The sequence below is a fragment of the Bombina bombina genome, chromosome 3 (assembly GCF_027579735.1).
Source record: "Bombina bombina isolate aBomBom1 chromosome 3, aBomBom1.pri, whole genome shotgun sequence".
NCBI lineage: Eukaryota > Metazoa > Chordata > Amphibia > Anura > Bombinatoridae > Bombina > Bombina bombina.
In genome coordinates this window covers 279,273,994-279,294,845 of record NC_069501.1, presented here as the reverse complement: position 1 = coordinate 279,294,845, position 20,852 = coordinate 279,273,994, and the positions used below count along the sequence as shown (strand labels likewise).

At 40.7% G+C, this 20,852-nt stretch overlaps 1 protein-coding gene across 1 annotated transcript in view; it reads right to left on the bottom strand.

Annotated features, from left to right (window-relative positions):
- Positions 1-20,852, bottom strand: part of TEKT1 (tektin 1) — a 70,251-nt gene that overhangs the window by 12,199 nt on the left and 37,200 nt on the right. Inside the window, exon 7 of the mRNA XM_053704611.1 lies at positions 1,667-1,863. Coding sequence (XP_053560586.1) covers positions 1,667-1,863 — 197 coding nt within the window. The remainder of the gene's footprint in view (positions 1-1,666; positions 1,864-20,852) is intronic.

Genomic DNA, 20,852 nt, shown 5'->3' with positions numbered 1-20,852 from the left:
AAAAAACAAATATATACCCATTTCAATTATTTATTTTTACCAGTGAAACCAATATAACATCTCAACATTCACAAATATACATTTCTGACATTCAAAAACAAAACAAAAACAAATCAGTGACCAATACAGCCACCTTTCTTTGCAAGGACACTCAAAAGCCTGCCATCCATGGATTCTGTCAGTGTTTTGATCTGTTCACCATCAACATTGCGTGCAGCAGCAACCACATCCTCCCAGACACTGTTCAGAGAGGTGTACTGTTTTCCCTCCTTGTAAATCTCACATTTGATGATGGACCACAGGTTCTCAATGGGGTTCAGATCAGGTGAACAAGGAGGCCATGTCATTAGATTTTCTTCTTTTATACCCTTTCTTGCCAGCCACGCTGTGGAGTACTTGGACGCGTGTGATGGAGCCTTGTCCTGCATGAAAATCATGTTTTTCTTGAAGGATGCAGACTTCTTCCTGTACCACTGCTTGAAGAAGGTGTCTTCCAGAAACTGGCAGTAGGACTGGGAGTTGAGCTTGACTCCATCCTCAACCCGAAAAGGCCCCACAAGCTCATCTTTGATGATACCAGCCCAAACCAGTACTCCATCTCCACCTTGCTGGTGTCTGAGTCGGACTGGAGCTCTCTGCCCTTTACCAATCCAGCCACGGGCCCATCCATCTGGCCTATCAAGACTCACTCTCATTTCTTCAGTCCATAAAACCTTAGAAAAATCAGTCTTGAGATATTTCTTGGCCCAGTCTTGACGTTTCAGCTTGTGTGTCTTGTTCAGTGGTGGTCGTCTTTCAGCCTTTCTTACCTTGGGCCATGTCTCTGAGTATTGCACACCTTGTGCTTTTGGGCACTCCAGTGATGTTGCAGCTCTGAAATATGGCCAAACTGGTGGCAAGTGGCATCTTGGCAGCTGCACGCTTGACTTTTCTCAGTTCCTGGGCAGTTATTTTGCGCCTTGGTTTTTCCACACGCTTCTTGCGACCCTGTTGACTATTTTGAATGAAACGCTTGATTGTTCGATGATCATGCTTCAGAAGCTTTGCAATTTTAAGAGTGCTGCATCCCTCTGCAAGATATCTCACTATTTTTGACTTTTCTGAGCCTGTCAAGTCCTTCTTTTGACCCATTTTGCCAAAGGAAAGGAAGTTGCCTAATAATTATGCACACCTGATATAGGGTGTTGATGTCATTAGACCACACCCCTTCTCATTACAGAGATGCACATCACCTAATATGCTTAATTGGTAGTAGGCTTTCGAGCCTATACAGCTTGGAGTAAGACAACATGCATAAAGAGGATGATGTGGTCATCAAAATACTCATTTGCCTAATAATTCTGCACTCCCTGTAATTGTGCACTATTATTATTATTATTATCGGTTATTTGTAGAGCGCCAACAGATTCCGCAGCACTATGTGCAGAATTATATAACATTATTTTTTAAGTTTACTTAAAGTTTACTTAAATAAGACCCTTCATCCCTGATGTCTCCCCAAACACAAAATCAGAACAGACTGCTGGTCCTGTATCACTGCTGTCAGTCCCAGACTCAAATAAAATCAGTTGCTTTATTAATGTCCTTTTATGTCCCTTTAATTAAATGAAGGCGTTGGCTTCCGCCTATAACTCAGTCTGTGATGCATGAAATTGTATGTACTTACCTTTCTACATTCACGGTTATCTCATTAACTTCATTGATGAGTCTGTACTGCACTGGGTCACGACACAGCTCCACATTTGGTCGCAAGGTTCGTGTTTCCAAACGGGTCTGAGCCACTTTGATTGGCCCCTCTTTGTCCATGATGGCTTTCTTTAGACTTTCTATGTTCTTCTCCTGGCAACTGATCTCATCCATCACCTGAAAAGCATAGCAAATAGGGCTGGAATTAAATTCTATATATTTCACTTGTCCTCCACTCTAAAAAATAAAATCAATAACTAATATCTATATTATTGATTTAACATTATCTTCTTGTAAATTGATGCCAATAATAAAACATATCACACTTATTCTTATCACTACAATACAGATACAGTTTCATTATCTTGTTACAGTGTTAACTATAAGTAGAATATACAGCATAGCTAATATTCCAGGCCTGTTCCGTTCCCTATAGTTAGGCTAATCAGCTCTTATAATACAACTTGTGGACTCTCAGGTCAGGTAGAAATACCATAACATTTTAAGCTCATTTTTAATCTTAAAGTAAAGGTCAATTTCGATGAATTAGTGCCCGGTTTTTAATAATCCTATTAAAAACAAGGGCACTTTAATTCATCAAAATTGACATTTCACTAGTTTTCTTCAAAAACTTACCTTTTAATCCTGACAGCCGCTCCAGCGATTCCCCCGGCTGTCGGAAGCCTCTTCATACGTCAGAAATGACTAATCCGGCTTCCTCCATTCACGGCTTCCCCCCCCCGGGGGAATCATGGCCTGAGGCAACGCCATAATTGGAGAAAGTTGGATTCGTCATTTTGGACTCTGTGGCCCTATCTGCATCGGCCAGCGATGGTGCGATCGTTGGTGGATGGTAGCTGCTGCAGGGAGGCGGCCATCGCTGGGGGGAATGACGACAAAGGGGACGGGATCGTCCACGGATGTGGGCACGTGCATGGGGCGGAGGCGGGAGCGCACACAGGGCGGGAGCGGGTGGGAGCCCTACACTATGGAACAGTGTAAAGGCAGACATCCTGCAAAACCTGCAAAAACTCATTTCAGGGAGGTGGCTTCAACCGCTACTGCGCTGCCACCCCCCCCCCCCCCTCGCAGTTATACAGTATATTGGACACCTTGAAACCCTAAATAAGATAGACTTATCATTAAAGTAGCTTCCAGCTAAAGTCACAATAAAAAAAAATTGCTTTATTGCTCAACCACATACAACAATCCTATTTTTCAGTGATCATATGCTTCCGGCTGGGGGCGGAGCGAACAGGTAGCTTGCAGGTAGCTACCGTCTGCCACGCTTCTCTGTGTTTGGGAACTATGATACTCTCTAGCCTGCCGAAGTGTACCTTGACCTAACTAGACGAGTTAGGGCCGGTACAGGATCCATGGATCCCGGAGTGGAAGTCCTTACATGGCATTAGGTTTCTTTGTTGCTAAAGCACTCCTTTCCGATACCTTCTCCTGCTTTGGGTTTTCTGTCTCAACTAGCAGCTTGCCTAACCTTGCTCATTATCTACCTTCCAACCAACCTTAGGCGTGTATTCTGCCTCCTATAACCAAGGCTGAAAAAGGGCTTGCGCTGCTACAAAGGAATGGGCTAGCTTGTTGCCCTCAAGGATCTCTGTGACCCCGGCGGACCCTTCAGTCAGCTGTTCAGGTGTACAAGTACTTAGAGGCGTTAACGCTTCTGTGCGCATCTGCCTTGTACTCACCCGGGAACAGGGACAGCTGTAGGGAAGAATCCTCTATCGGAGTAACAGCATTCAAATGGGGGGATCGGCAAATCCCACGGCCCTCCGTAAGTCAAGTCTGGTCCATTTCAGTGAGCGGCTGTTCCAGTAGGTGGGTGTCTTCTCTGCATCGGAGGAACGGGCCAATCCCGTAGCCCCTCGTAAGCACACCTCCTGCTGGATCTAGTGTGGACCCTGCAGCAGTTTGCAGTAGCGGTGTCTCTTCTCTTTTGACAGTTTTTGTTCCCCTCTGTTGGGGTCTGATAGTCATCCTCCAGTCCCTTTGTTAATCTCTCAGCGCTGCTCAAACTCTTTGTGCTATAAGTGCCTTCGCTAGAGGTCCCAATAACTGCTACCTGTGAGGGATTGCCTTTGGAATTGTTCGCCTGCTGGTTGGAGTACAGGGGAGCTGTGGTATTCTATCTGCAGCCTATTAGCCTCCAGGCTGGAGAATCAGTCTGTAGGTGTATCATCACCGTTGTTGCCAGATGGCCGGAGTTTCTTTGTCAGTCAATTATCACTGTGAGTGATGCATTGAACATTGTATATACGGATCAGAAGCCGACTGATACATTGTGTCTTCTTGCCTTTGGGATTCGGAAAAGGCTGCAAGGTACTTTCTAGCTCGCCCTTTTGTCTGGATTTAGTTTATTGCAAAGTCTGGACTGTTCAAGGACTGAGGATCGATGTTGTTTAAAGCTGGTTGCGGATACATATTACCTAACAGCATTATTGTATTATTATGCTCTACTTTTGTTGTTTTTTAATTTATGCTGCATGGCTGAAATATAGCTTAGAAACATTGAAGAGATTATCTATTTAATTTAAGGATATATATAACTAGCAGTCAGTGAGTAACAGTGAGTTATAGGCGGTTATTTTTATATCTTGCAACCCTTAGGTTTTTTTTGTTCTAGACCAGGCTGTAGCCCCAAGTTAACATTGTATAGGCCGTATTGCTATTTTGTATCAATATTATCATGTGTGAGACCAAGACTAGTTTTTGCTTTAAATTATCCTTTCTAGGCATGTCTAAATAGGAACCGCATATACACTTCATCATACACTAATTGTGTTACACATTTTCACTATGGTTTCTCTGGCTGATAACCTATTAAATTAGTTGCTACTTTTGGTTGCTGGATTACACTTAGTACACTAGATACGCTAGGCTTAGTGGGTTATAGTTGCTACGTATATTTTAGTATATTGTTTTGGACCTACTGACCCCTATTTTTTTTTTTTTGCCTTTATAGTCACTTGTTGCTGGTTGGCGACTTTTGCTTTTTCTGGAAATAAAACATTTTAGACCCCATAATTCACTAAGGCCTAGATTTAGAGTTTTGTCGGTAAGGACCCGCGTAGCTAACGCCGGCTTTTTTCTTGCCGCACCATAAAAATAACTCTGGTATTGAGAGTCCACATAAAGGCTGCGTTAGGCTCCAAAAAAGGAGTGTAGAGCATATTTAACGCAGCTTCAACTCTCGATACCAGAGTTGCTTATGCAAGCGGCCAGCCTCAAAAACGTGCTCGTGCACGATTCCCCCATAGGAAACAATGGGGCTGTTTGAGCTGAAAAAAAAAACCTAACACCTGCAAAAAAGCCGCGTTCAGCTCCTAACGCAGCCCCATTGTTTGCTATGCGTAAACACTTCCTACGTCTGCACCTAACACTCTAACATGTACCCCGAGTCTAAACACCCCTAACCTTACACTTATTAACCCCTATTCTGCCGCCCCCGCTATCGCTGACCCCTGCATACTATTATTAACCCCTAATCTACCGCTCCGGACACCGTCGCTACTTACATTATCCCTATGTACCCCTAATCTGCTGCCCTAACATCGCCGACCCCTATATTATATTTATTAACCCCTAATCTGCCCCCCACAACGTCGCCTCCACCTGCCTACACTTATTAACCCCTAATCTGCCGAGCGGACCTGAGCGCTACTATAATAAAGTTATTAACCCCTAATCCGCCTCACTAACCCTATAATAAATAGTATTAACCCCTAATCTGCCCTCCCTAACATCGCCGACACCTAACTTCAATTATTAACCCCAAATCTGCCGACCGGAGCTCACCGCTATTCTAATAAATGTATTAACCCCTAAAGCTAAGTCTAACCCTAACACTAACACCCCCCTAAGTTAAATATAATTTACATCTAACGAAATTAATTAACTCTTATTAAATAAATTATTCCTATTTAAAGCTAAATACTTACCTGTAAAATAAATCCTAATATAGCTACAATATAAATTATAATTACATTGTAGCTATTTTAGGATTAATATTTATTTTACAGGCAACTTTGTAATTATTTTAACCAGGTACAATAGCTATTAAATAGTTAAGAACTACTTAATAGTTACCTTAGTTAAAATAATTACAAAATTACCTGTCAAATAAATCCTAACCTAAGTTACAATTAAACCTAACACTATACTATCATTAAATTAATTAAATAAAATACCTACAATTACCTACAATTAAACCTAACACTACACTATCAATACATTAATTAAATACAATACCTACAAATAACTACAATGAAATAAACTAACTAAAGAACAAAAAATAAAAAAGAACTAAGTTACAAAAAATAAAAAAATATCTACAAACATAAGAAAAATATTACAACAATTTTAAACTAATTACACCTACTCTAAGCCCCCTAATAAAACAACAAAGCCCCCCAAAATAAAAAATGCCCTACCCTATTCTAAATTACTAAAGTTAAAAGCTCTTTTACCTTACCAGCCCTGAACAGGGCCCTTTGCGGGGCATGCCCCAAGAAGTTCAGCTCTTTTGCCTGTAAAAAAACCATACAATACCCCCCCCCAACATTACAACCCACCACCCACATACCCCTAATCTAACCCAAACCCCCCTTAAATAAACCTAACACTAAGCCCCTGAAGATCTTCCTACCTTGTCTTCACCATACCAGGTTCACCGATCGGTCCTGAAGAGCTCCTCCGATGTCCTGATCCAAGCCCAAGCGGGGGGCTGAAGATGTCCATGATCCGGTAGAAGTCTTCATCCAAGCCGGGCAGAAGAGGTCTTCCATCCGATTGAAGTCTTCATCCAAGCGGGGCAGAAGAGGTCTTCCATCCGATTGAAGTCTTCATCCAGGCGGCATCTTCTATCGACATCCATCTGGAACGGAGCGGCAGCATCCTGAAGACCTCCGACGCGGAACATCCATCCTGGCCGACGACTGAACGACGAATGACGGTTCCTTTAAATGACGTCATCCAAGATGGCGTCCCTCGAATTCCGATTGGCTGATAGGATTCTATCAGCCAATCGGAATTAAGGTAGGAATATTGCACCCCATTAAGATATAATCAAACAAGAAATTAAATCTGAGATTTCTAATCTGATGAATGAAATTGATGAATACAGCCAGAATGGAGGAGGTGGAGACAAGGGTGTCTGACTTGGAGGACAGAATGAATCTCTATGTTCCCACTACAACTGCTCAAGGCAATGCCTTTGCTTTATTGCAGTCTAGAATTGAAGATCTCGAAGACCGGTCGAGGCTTAACAATTTGAGAGTTATTGGCTTCCCAGAATCGGTAGAGTTCCAAAATCTGATGGCCTTTGTCTCTGTTACCCTACCTCAGTTACTCCTGAACCCACCTCCTCCTACACCTTTTTCAGATAGAAAGAGTGCAGAGAATTGGGCATCTAAGAGAGAATAATGTGGAATCTAAACCAAGACCTATTATTTTTTAAGTTCGTTAATTACCAAGACAAATTATTATATCTGAAATATTACAGGAAACGCTATTCCCTTCTTATAGGCCCACACAGGAAAAGATTCCGGTTTCCGGTGGGAGGAGTCAAGTATCGCTCATGGTAGCTGAGCATGGAGGCTGAGGGCTCACAACGAACTTTCCCTGCCATATGCCCGTTGTTGGAGTATGAACAACTCCCTAGGGCAACAGCATCCAGTCGGGGGTGCTAGTGGTGGAAACGGCGGAATAAGCAAAGTGGCTCAGTTGCAAGAGCCTGACCTCTGAGAACGAGTGGCGCATCTTGGCGCACTAAAGGACTGCCCAGTTATCCCTTGAGGTGCAGAGCGGGGGCAGTGGCCCCAGAGATTGAGAGTTGCAGAGGAGGTGCCGTACAGCTGCAGGACCGAAGCAAGACGGAATTGGTCAGGAGAGTGGCCAAGGTGGGGTAGAACTCCCAAGGCCCGATACTTCAGAGTAGTACAGGAGTCGTGAGACGCACGGAGGACCGGCGGCGGTTATAGCACAGTGGGTTTGTGCGACCCATCTCCGTGTTATAACAGGAGAGCAAGTGTCATCACGGCAGGGATCAGCTGTGCACATTGGAGCACAACATCGTACAGAGGTGGTCCTGTATAAAAGAAAAAAAAAAAAAAACAAGGCGACATTAAGGATGGCCTAAAGATTCGAGGGGGTTGCGCAAGTATCCAAGACTTACTATTATAATAACTGCATATGTCTTTTTTCCCTACTGGTGTTAAAACATAGTAGTTGAGGTCTGTCCCGGGACCATATAAATTTGTCTACTGGCACCCTAAGCACCTAAACATCTAAAGTGTATATCACAGGTTAAGAACCTGAGGAACTATTATTAGGAAAACGTGCAAGTAATCCAAACACTGTGCTGGCAAGCAAAAAGCTAAGAGTATAAAATGGAGCTTTGATAACGATCAGGTCTTTAGTGACTTGGCTATGGACTTCTTTTTTTCTTTTTGATTTACAGGTGCAGGTTATTGGCTAAACTGGACAAAAAAAAAAAAAAGAGAAAGATAAAGTCACACGATACAGGGTGTATGCAAAGAAAATTGATATGCTTTATAACTTTAACAATCTGAAAGTTTTATATCTGCATGTTTAAAGGTGTAGCTGCAAAAGCTCTGCATTTTAAAGGAGGCTTGTACAGTATTTCTTAAGCTGGCTCTGGGTCCCTTTGGGTCAGACTAAGTAATTAATAATTTGCAATTTTCTCCTAGCACAACAACTGTATATTACTTTCCCTACGAAGTTGTATAAATGTAATAGGTGACCTTATTTTTAGCACTTAAAAGTTATTACAAGTTATCAGAAATATTAGTGAAGGAGGGCTGTGGTGCTTACAGATTCAAAATAAGAAGGAAAGAATAGGGAGAAAGGAAAAACACAAGGGAACTAGGCCAAAACCTATGTTTATGGTAGGCTTCCAGAACTCTTTAGGGACTCTATGTTTAATCTTGCTTAAGAAGTTCAATTATTTAAATAATTAGCTGTTAGTAATATATATGTGACTACTGGTTTTAGGGTATATCCTAGCTCTCGCTGTCAATAGAGGATTTAGGGTTCTCTATATTTGCCTGAGGACAGGCGGGGGGAAAGGGGGTGTTTATCACAGTTATATTGTGGTCGCACGACACGTGATTTTTTTGGTTTTTGCACGTGGAGCGCACCAGCTCACTGTTGTTTGTCTGAAAAAAAAAATAAAGAAAAATTTTATTTTTGTGTTTTTTTTGTTTTTTTCTCCATGTATTATAATGAACACATAGAACCTTTCACACGTACACCTTTTTACTTTCACACGTACACTTTTTTTTTTTGAGCTTATTCTCTATTTTGCCTGGGCACGACCCCGCACCCAGTGTCAAATAGCCTATTACACAAGGTCACTTTCACACAAATATAGGGGATACGTACACAGAATATAGAAGATTCTTTGCTCACAGTACATGGTTGCTCACAGTACATGGATAAATATATCACTTATAATAAAAATCACTCCCCGGCTATGCCCGCCAAACAAAAAGATAAAAGAGTGAGAACCTCTGAAACACATATAGACAGTGCTGCAGAATTTATAACACACAAAAATGATATTCAGCCTTTGGTAGCCCAGATGTCTGAAATTTTTTTACCTCAATTTGAAATGCTTAAAAATCAAATGGCAAGTATAATGGTAGAACTAAAACAATTCTCTGGCCGGCTGACTGAAGTGGAAGATAGAGTGTCAAGTAATGAGGACATACTCTATAAACAGGAAAAAAGTATAGCAGATAATAGTAAAACATTGATAATGTTACAGGATAAAATACACGAACTAGAAGACCGCTCTAGACGAAGCAACCTTAAAATCATAGGTCTCCCAGAGAATGATGAATACTCTGATACTCTGATCTGATAGCTTTTGCGAGTTCTACACTACCCCTGGCCGTGGGTATTCCCCTTGGTAATACCCCAATTGTAGTTGAAAGGGCACATCGGCTAGGTATAATTAGAGATAACCTAAGAGATAAAAGCCATAACAGACCTGTTTTGATAAAATATCTAAACTATCAAGATAAGAGCAATATATTGAAAGCTTATAGGAAAATGGGGAATCTATCTATAGGCCAAGTAAAAATGTTGGTGTTTCAAGATTACTCTAGTGAAACCTCAATGAAAAGAAAAGAGCTCGCTCCTTACTGCACCAGACTAATTAATGAAGGCATTAAGGCCAGAATAATATACCCTGCCAAAATAATCTTGGAGGAGGCGGGGGGGTAACGTTACTAAAAGCAGTGCAATAGAAGCTAGAGATTTCTGCAAAAATAGGCAGGTGCCCTGAACACGAACATGGGTAATTGGGAAATATATCCTAGATCTTGTGGATGAATGGCTTCAGAGGTCTCAATGTTTTTAATTGTTATGGTCTTTCTCTTTTTGTTCCTCTTTTTTTTTTTTTTGTTTCTCCTCCCCTCCTCTTACAGTACCCCCTCCACCCCTGCGCGCACATATATTTATCAGGCCCACACAAAATTCTGATTTTCCAAGAGTTTTCTTCTGAAATCTTGACTAAAAGAAGAGAAATGTCTCTCTTTTATGCTAAATTTATGAAAGCAGAGTGTAATGTTAGATTAGTCTACCCTGCAAAACTCCTAGGGTCAAGGGCAGGGATCTCATATACATTAAATAATGTTAATGAAGCAGTATCTCTCTGTAAGGAGCTTGGATTATTATGATAACTGGTTAGTATACTATGAGTCTCTAATCGCTGTTAGATTTCTAGGTTAAGGAATTAAGTTTGTTTTAATATGTTTTTTGGTTTTTAAAATTTGTTCACAGAATTGCGGTTAAGCTGTATTATATGTATGTCAAGGGGAGCTAATAAAAACCCATGGATTACTAGGGATAGGAAGGTACGTATTCTTCAGAAGTTTTGTTTTCACTTAGGCTTGATTGGCTTGATTGACATTTGGCGCTCTCAGAACCCAGACTTGAGATCTTATACATGTATGTCCAAGGGACATCAATCTCTGTCAAGGATTTATTTGTTTCTGATTGCAGAGTCCTCGATTGGTCTTGATTGGAGAGCAGATATTGGAGACATAGTAATTTCGGATCATGCTATTATTACATTAGCGCTCAACGCGTCCCTTATACATTCCCCCCCCTAATCAGACTATTTTTTTTCCGAAATACTTGGTGAACAATATTAATTTTCAAAATTAGCTTAAAGAAAAACAGAGGGAATTCTTTAATGAGAATATTTCAAATATAGAAAAAACAGAGGTGTTTTGAGAATCTGCTAAGGCTGTCTTAAGAGGTAATATAAAGGCCTATATGTGCCGTCTTAAAAAAAGAGAGCCAAATATCAATTCAGATATCCAATCAGAGCATATTTGGGGGATTCTTCTAATTCCAGTTGGCTTAAATATATAAATACTAAGACTTTGCGTGATATTTTTTTTTTTTTTGAAAATAATTTTTTTATTGAAGTTAAGCATAAATCATCACAACAAGAACTCGCCCTAAGGCCAAAGTTACAACAAAGAGAAAAATACATTGTCTATACAGAGATATTATTGCGAAAGTAGTATACACATACATTTCAATTCTGAATATGAAGATAGACAATATCTTAGGCGAGAGAAAATAGAACTTCATTTTATATTATCAGCATATGAACTCCACATTCTAATAATATTTTACCTAGGACCAAACCATCAGCTTGTGGAGGTTTAGCATGAGTATCAGCCACTCTTGGGCTGAGATATATAGGGGGGAGGGGGATATTCAGCGGGTAAGCACCGCTATACGCAAAGGGAACAGGGGTGGGGGGGCGGAGCCATATATAAAAGTAAGTAGCACAGGGTACCTGATTTGGACATTGAAGTGCCCAATCGCAGAAATCGTATATTATTGAAGCTTATGGAACTGAGTGGGGGAATTAACAAAATCTCCTGCAGATACATATAGGCTGAGGAATAGATGGGTTGCAGAAGGGTTGATTTAAGTTGCAAAATTTATGCGACTATATGAAATAGAGCAGATGTATTATTGTTTAGACTAGTAGCTGTTGTCTTGGGTATAATTATCTAGTTATTGGTATATGCCAAGATTTATGCGGTGTCGTGCAGTAAACAATCAATTAATCTTAGTACATATGAGAGATATTTTAAGCATATCTAAGACTTAGATTACATGAGGAAACCATGAGAAAACAGATAGTATATAACATAACATAAGAATTGTATAACAATTCGCCAACATAGGTACCCGTAGGTCTAAGAATACTTATAGGATACCGGTATATAATAAAGAGTCATGTATGTAAAAAGATGGAGCCACTATCATATATACTTATTCCAGCTGCAGACTGATATAGAGAATAGATTTATAAATGTCTCATAATATCTATATGAGACAGAGCTTCATGAAGAGCAAAGTTTAAGCTAGACTAAAAAGAAGCGATAATAACCTACACATTGTTTAACTATCTGACATCTAAGTTAGTAGTATATAATAATAAGTTCACCTGCAAAGTATTGTGAAAGCAGAGCCCAGATACAATTATAGCTGGTTCTGCACTATATGCAGTACCTACCCCAATGTAACACTGCCCTGACTTTTCCCATGCAAAGGGTATTACTGTCTGCCCCCTTCAATGGTTATGGGATAGATTGCATTCATTCAGGGACATTATCAATCATTATCTACTTTCTTTTGTAAATAGAATAATACCAAAATTAACATTGGGAATATATAATAAAAGTTGGAGACGCGTCTATAGTTAAAATGGTTGCAACACTTAGTCTGCTATGAATTTAAAATTCAGTGATACCTATTGGCTTATCAATGACAAGATCATAAAGCACACATTTAATAATATACCACTATAATAATAGCAACATAAGAAGTAAACCAAAGGAAATGTGTAAATATCCAGTAGTGGGTAAATGTTTTGTATAGCAACTGGATTAAAGATATGGCACCATCCTATAAACTAGCAAGTTATTAAAGACAAACCAAAAAAACAAACAAAAACATATGTGATTAGTTAGCACATTTAGGGGAGACCATCAGGAGATAAAGTCAAAGGAAAGGTGCGAAATATATATGTCAGATAAACCTTAAATCAGATAGGGACCAAAATGGACAAGTCTGGTTGTAAGGGGTTAGAGTAGGTATCCAACAGGCCATCTATTATGGCGCACACTCAAAGGTAGACACCCATTTGGTATATATTGAAATGTAGGTATCTATACAGGTTTGTCCCTCTAGCATTCATACATAGTCTCAACCCTATATATATATTTTTTTTTATTTTTTTTTTAACTAGGCTATGATATAACTGGGGTGGTGATTGAATACGTATGAATAACCACTTAAGGAACTTATGACAAACTAAGTGAAAGCTATGTATAAACGTGAGCTCTCAGTGATATATAGATTAAAACATTGGGTTAGCAACCCTCTGCAGGAGACTGAGGCTGCAATAGGTTACAGATGTGATCCCTGGAATGTTCAGAGGGATAACTAAGTTGCATCAGTGCTAAGTGTTGCTTTTATTACCCATAATGCTTTAAATGGTATATGTCTCCTTTAATAACAACCAGAATGAGCTTAATATTTGCAACTGTGCATATGAAGATAGGCATCTAACCGGTATAGATAATATAGTCATCTACTCCTAGCCTACTATATAGAGTCTATCTAATCTTAATTTTGAAAGGCAATACAAGGAGTTAAACAGTACAACATGAAAATAGGATTTACCAATAAACAATAATTAAGACTATCACAGTCATATAGCCAAATTATTCCTCAAGTTGCAAGAACAAGATTTTGCACTGTAAAGGTTATGAATTTAGAGGCAGCATTAACCAATACCCCTCCGGGGGTCATATGAGAAAAATGGTCTTTTGGTTGATCGGTAAAAACAACAGAGGATCAGAGGAGCCAATGTGTAGAATAGACAGTTGGTGATGGCAATAGTGTTAAATAATAATCCACTGTAAATGTTCTCATATCTTCTGCAGATTACCCAATACCATGTCTTGTAGAGTTCAATTTACAGGCAGTCTCAGATATGAGGAGAGAGCACTTCGGCTTAAGCGGCATGCAGCTGTCTGGCCGTTCATCAAAAGGGGGCCGAGATTTACTAAGTCCGAACTGAGACTCCTGTTGTGCCAACGGCGTTACCTTGGTGAGTATCAGAAGGCTTCCATATTCTTTAAGGACGGCCTTGAGTGGGGAGTATAAATTCTCCATACCGGCAATGGTCGGAGCCGCTCTCACTGGGTCCGATGAGACAGCAGTGCTAGGCTTCGGGTAATCAGTGTGTGGCTGCATCAGGTCACATCTACCTGCTCCCGGCAAAATATCAGTTGAAGCCTGTTCAGCGAGCTGTTCCTGCACTTGTGCACATGAGGGCATTGTTGGTAACAATAAGTCTTCTGTCGGGCTTACTACATAGGTGTCGCAGCAGGCTAGGTGAGCAGCGCCATCTTGATTGCGCAGTTCCGTGAAGATAGACCGCAAGTCTTGAAACTGTCTATCGACTTTACTGCATAGCCCTTCTAGTAGCGAAGCCAGGTGTGCAGGAAACTCTTCCATCTTCAGTATCCTACAAGGGTATTATCAGCCGGTTTAGAAATAGTGTTGTGTTCCTAGTCACAAGTTGAGCTGGCTAGTCGGTCTCTGCGTCGGTTCCACAGCCGATAGGGAATATCTTGAGCTCTTATTATGAAAGCTATGCTTCAATAAGTGTTGTGAACTGGTTGTAGAGAGATATAAATTCTTAGAACGCCATAATATGGTATTTTAATAATAAAGCTTCAGGAGCTCTGTTATGGCGCGTCTTACTGCTTTGGCAGTTGGCTCCGCCCCCCCTTTGCGTGATATTTTTATTAAACAGCAAACTATTCAAGAGGATTGAAGACAAAAGGCTCTTTATGGGGATTTTGTGGGTAGGTCCGCTAAATTCTTGGCTAGTATTACGAAGACAACTAATAGGAACAGTATAGTGGCAATTAGAAGCGGTACCAATAGATTTACCAATAATTCTGACATTAGTAGAGTTTTTTTCAATTATTTCAGTGAGCTGTATAAGCTGGAGGATCATGAGGTAAATAAGGAAAAAATTAAAATCCTCAAACTCCCTATAGAAATTATGACTGAAATCAACAGCCTTATTTCAGAGGTTGAAATATTGGCTGCCATCAAGACAGCCAAGACCAATAAAGCGGCTGGACCAGACTGTCTTCCTATCGAATTCTATAGGATTCTACAGTCTCAAATTTCCCTGATACTTGATAAGTTATTTAATGTGTATTTTCTCAATAATACCAAATGTTCCCCATACTTTGTAGCCGCTAATATATTTGTAATCCTTGTACTGAATACAGACTATAAATTGTTAACGTCTATTATAGCTAATAGGTTAAAACCACATTTAGGCTTGATAATCCATGAAAATCAATCAGGTTTTATGTCGGGCAGGAACCCGGCAAAAAACATGCGAAAGGTAATGACAATGCTTGATTTTTTTTCTGGAATAAATTTAAATCTTCTAGACATAAGGATACTGCGGATCTGGCCTTATTGACAGTTGACGCAGAGAAAGCGTTCGATCGTATTTCTTAGGAACATCTTTTTTTTTTCTTTAGAGCAGTTCGGCCTGACTGGATATCTTACTAACTTTATTCGCTTAATATATAGTGCCCCGACCTCTGCTCTAATTATTAATGGCGAGATTTCACAGTGTCTGGTCCTTCAAAGGGGAAACAGACAAGGCTGCCCACTCTCTCCGTTACTTTTTAATGTATCATTGGAACCTTTGGCGATTTTACTTCGCCAACAACTGGAGCGTATTTGTATAGGGGGACATAAACTAGTCCTATTACTTTAAGCTGATGAGTAATATCAAGAAGAATCTCCCTCTCCTTATGGATATCGTCGCACTTTTTGGCCAAATTTCAGGTTACAAAATTAACCTGTCCAAATCCGAACTTCTGTGGCTGAATAAAAGGACCACAGCTTTAAACATCCATTTTTAGAGATCTCGCAGATTACCTATTTAGGTATCAGGCTAAGTCCTAATCCTGAAGAATGGTATAATTTACATTTTCCCAGTTGTTTCATGGCCTGCAAGAAAAAGATGAGGACTGGGTAAATTTACCTATTTTTTAACAGCACGTATTACATTAATTAAAACGATACTTTTTCCTAAATTATATTATTTAATACAGAATATCCCGATCCCCATCCATAAAGCTGACATAATAAAATATAATAAATCCTGTTTTAATTCATCTTTAGAAAGGGGTTAAGGCACGCATAGCTGTTCATCGTTTTATGAATGATAAAGCTGTGGCAGGTTTGGCTTTGCCAAATATTTAATTTTACAGTTTAGCTGCCCGTACTAAGATTGCTTTTGACTGGCTAACTGAGCAAGAACAAGTTACTTCTTTTGCTTGGGAATCTTTTTTGGTGGCCCCCTTTCAACTGAACGCTATACTGCATTGTCCAATAACCTCTCTACCCTCGTCGTTTTTTTTCTCTAATAACCTTAAAAAATATTATTAAAGCATGGCAAAAGCTTTGTTCCGAAGTGGGATGCTCGCCTTATGTGTCAAAATTTGTACTTATTACAGGTAATCCAAATTTTTCACCGGGTCTAGCAAGTGACATTTTTATACAATGGTCCAGTAAAGGCTTGAAGTGTATTACACAAATTCTATACCCAGATCTATCTCCTTTAGCTTTTGCAGATTTGTGTATTCAATTCGGGCTTTCTAAAAGAGACTTCTATGCCTATTTACAGATAAGACATTTTTGTTCTGAACTAAAACAAAGACATGGTACGGATTGGTCACTTTCAGATTTACAGAGTAGGATCAATGCATATCAAATGGGTGTATACTCCATTTCTTCTCTCTATTCTCTCCTCAATCAACGTCCCTCTGTAAAATTTTCTCTGATATAGATATTCAGGTAATAGTGGACACCTTTAAATTAATAGAGAAAGCTTGGGTTCTGACAGCCTGGAGGGAGTCTCAGATTAAAATTAGTTTAATGACGTATTTGACTCTGGAGAGATTATCTAGATGGTATAAAATAAATATTTTATTTTCTAGATACAGTGCCCCTGCCGCAGATCTTCTACGCTGTTTCTGGGCTTGCCCGAAAATTAGTCAATTTTGGGCTAAAGTGACCTATTGGATGAACTCAATATTACTGCTAGACGTTCATATTCAGCCGCTGGAGATATTTTTTTCTAGCCAAATTCCAAGGAACGTTTAAAAACTTTAAGTTAATTAATACTATTATATTTCTAGGGCGAAATCTTATTCTAAAGTTTGGAAGGTACAAGCAGCACCAAAATTGAAAGGACTTAAAAATGCATTGATGTCCCAATTTTTGTTAGAACAATGTAATCTACAGAACCCCACTGATGCCCAATTAGCATTATTTTTTAAGCAATGGAAAGTATATATTCTGTCATTTCCTGTGTCTGCCCAAATTGCGCTAGTCAAACCGGTAACAAAATCTTCATATGTCCAATTACAGATCTATGCTGGTCACCTGCCTAACATATGGCTCTGTGGCGAATGAGAGAGGGATGGGATGTGAGGGGGTTGTTTTTTTTTGTTTGTTTGTTTGTTTGTTTTCTCTCCCTTTCTTTTTTTTTTTTCCTTTTTATTTCGGTTAGATTTTATTTTCACAGGTAAAAATGCCAATAGTAGAGAACCTTGATTTTGAGTTGCAGCTAATGCGTTATTTGCTTTCATTTGGGTCCTGTGTGACCCTATGATCATATTTTGACTTTTGTAATGTTTGCTGTTATTGGTTGATAAATAAAAATTTTAAAAAAAGAAAATAGACAGCAGGGATTTTGATGAGGTGTGGTGCTATGGAACGTTTCAAGCTATAAAATATGGAAGTCAGGCTGAACAAGAGCACTACACATTAGGTCCAGCATGAGAAAAGTCTTGAAGACAATGGAAAGTTTAACAACACTATTTATGACTTTTCTGTATATTTGTTACCAGCTCCCTTGTACAATTTCTGTGTTCATCCGCTAGCCATTTGCTCACCCCCCATCTAATTTACAAGTGTGTAGCTCCAGTCTACCTAACTAGTCAACTTGTAACACAGCTGCCTTAAATCAAATCATTCCAACTCTAATTTCACTACTATATACAGCTGAGCACTGACTCTGTGAAGCCTTGGCTCTGAGCTTCAAAGTGGCTCTGGATTATAAGTGGGCGAGTTAAGAAACTGGAGGGGAAACTGCAGACCCCACTAACAGGTAATCCTTACTAACTATACACCTGCACAATGCTCTCTTTGTCCTTTCTGTCTACTATTTTCCTAAAACTCACTGCATACCCTTATAACATCAAAACCCCCCACACTATCCTTATTTCTCCCTCCCTTCTCTCACCCCCTATGCTGTCCTCTCATTAACTACTCTGCCTCCTTAGATTCAGCGCTCGGAATTTGTTGGCGCTCTACAAATACCTGATAATAATAATAATAATACTTCCCTATCTAACTCTCCTGTCTCTAATCAAACACGCTCCTACAAGTCTCATTCTCACCGTCTGTCACTCACACTCCTACTACTGCTTGCTGCTGGTGACATCTCAACAATCTCATCTCCATTAACCCACAGCGCATATCTCCTCTCTTTTCTTATGCCCTCTGGAATGTACGCTCTGTCTGTAATAAACTTACAACTCTTCACGACCTGTTTGTTTCTAATGCTTTCAATCTTCTAGCAATTACTGAAACCTGGCTATCTTCCTCTGACACTGCTTCCCTTGCTGCTCTAACGCACAGCGGTCTCCACTTTAGCCCCACACCTAGGCCAGGTGAGAGACATGGTGGCGGTGTTGGAATCTTACTGTCCCCCTCCTGCTCCTATCAGCACCTGCATTCTCATCCATCTCTCTCCTCATCCTTTGAAGCTCACTGCATCCGCATTTTCTCCCCCCTCTCCCTCAAGGTGGCAGTTATCTATCGCCCCCTGGACCAACCTCCCAATTCCTCAACAACTTTGCTGCCTGGCTTTCTCACTTTCTCTCTACAAATACACCTGCTCTAATACTAGGGGACTTCAACATCCCCATTGATAACCCATCTGCCCCTGCTGCCTTTAAACTTCTCTCACTCACAAACTCCTTTAGTCTCTCACAATCCATCCTATTCCCTACTCACTGCGATGGACACTCTCTTGATCTGGTATTCTCCTACCTCTGCTACCCTTGTGATGTCACCTGTCACCCATTTCCCATCTCAGACCACCATCTGCTCACCTATAATCACAAAGTACATGCTAAACCTATTTCTCCCCCTCGTCCCCGCACCAATAGAAATCTGCACACTGTGGATCCTCTCCAACTTTCTAACCTCATTCAAAAACGTCTTCCCCACACTTCCACGGTATCCTGCCCTGACCTTGCTACAAACCACTATAACAATACTCTCTCCTCTGCACTCAACACCCTTGCTCCTCCACAAGTATGCAAAACCCCACGTCGTCAGCTCCAGCCCTGGCACTCTCACTAAACACGCTATTTACAAAAATGCTCCCGTGCTGCTGAACGTGCCTGGAGGAAATCCAGCTTTGAACCCGATTTCCTACACTATAAGTTAATTCTTTATTCTTACTCCTCTGCCTTTCTCTTTGCCAAGCAAAACTACTTCTCTTCTCTCATATCTTCTCACTCCTCAAACCCTAAACGTCTCATCTCCATTTTCAGCACTCTCCTCTATCCACCTGCACCACCCCCTTCGTCTGCCTTTAGTGCTCAAGACTTGGCAGACTACTTTTTCAACAAAACACTTACTATCCGAAGTAACATCCCACCACAAGACTGCAACCTTCCATCTCCGCCCCCGGTCGCCCCCTCCACCACTCTCAGTACCTTCCCCTCAACCACTGAGAATGAAGTGAGTTCCCTAATATCTTCCTCACATCTCACTAACTACCCACTTGACCCTATCCCTTCACATCTAATAACTTCTCTGTCTTCTACCCTCACCCCAGCTCTTACTCACATATTCAACCGATCCCTTGCTACTGGTTTATTTCCATCATCCTTCAAACATGCAAAGGTCACCCCTCATCCTCAAAAAACCCTCCATTGACCCCAATTCTCCTGCAAACTACCGCCCCATATCACTGCTTCCGCTAGCTTCAGAAGTCCTGGAAAAACTAGTTTTCAATCGCCTAACCCACTTCCTATCCTCCAACTCATTGCTTGACCCCCTGCAATCTGGCTTCCGTCCCCAACACTCAACTGAGACTGCCCTCACCAAGGTTACTAACGATATTCTTTCTGCTAAAAACAATGGCCACTACTCTATACTTATCTAACCTGTCTGCTGCCTTTGACACTGTTGACCATCCCCTCCTCCTATGGACTCTCAGCTCCCTTGGCCTCTGTGACATTGCCCTCTCCTGGATCCACTCTTATCTCTCTAATAGGTCATTTTCTGTCTCATTTGCTGGCGACTCCTCCTCTCCATTGCCTCTGTCTGTTGGAGTACCTCAAGGCTCTGTTCTAGGCCCACTACTCTTCTCTATTTATACTTCCTCACTGGGTAAACTTATCAGTAGCTATGGCTTCAACTATCACCTCTATGCAGATCTACCTATCCACTCCTGCACTCTCTCCTTCTGTCCAATTCCACATCAGCAACTGCTTATCCGGCATTTCTTGCTGGATGGCCTCTCACCACCTAAAAATCAACATGTCAAAGTCTGAGCTTCTTCTAATCCCCCCATCTAATTCTACTCCAGTTTCTAACTTTACTATAACTGTTGGTGACACCACTATCTCCCTATCACCCCAAGTCCGCTGCCTAGGAGTTACACTTGACTCCAATCTATCCTTCATACCCCACATCCAATCGTTCTCTTCATCCTGTTGCAACCACCTACGCAATATCTCCAAAATTCGTCCTTTTCTGAGTGCTGAAACTACTAAACAGCTAATCCATTCCCTAGTAATTTCCTGGCTTGACTTCTGTAACAACCTACTAACTGGCCTTCCTATCTCCCGCCTCTCCCCCCTTCAATCCATCCTAAATGCTTCTGCTAGGCTAATCTACCTCTCCCGACACACTGTATCCGCTGCACCCCTCTGTGAGTCCCTCTACTGGCTCCCCATTCACAG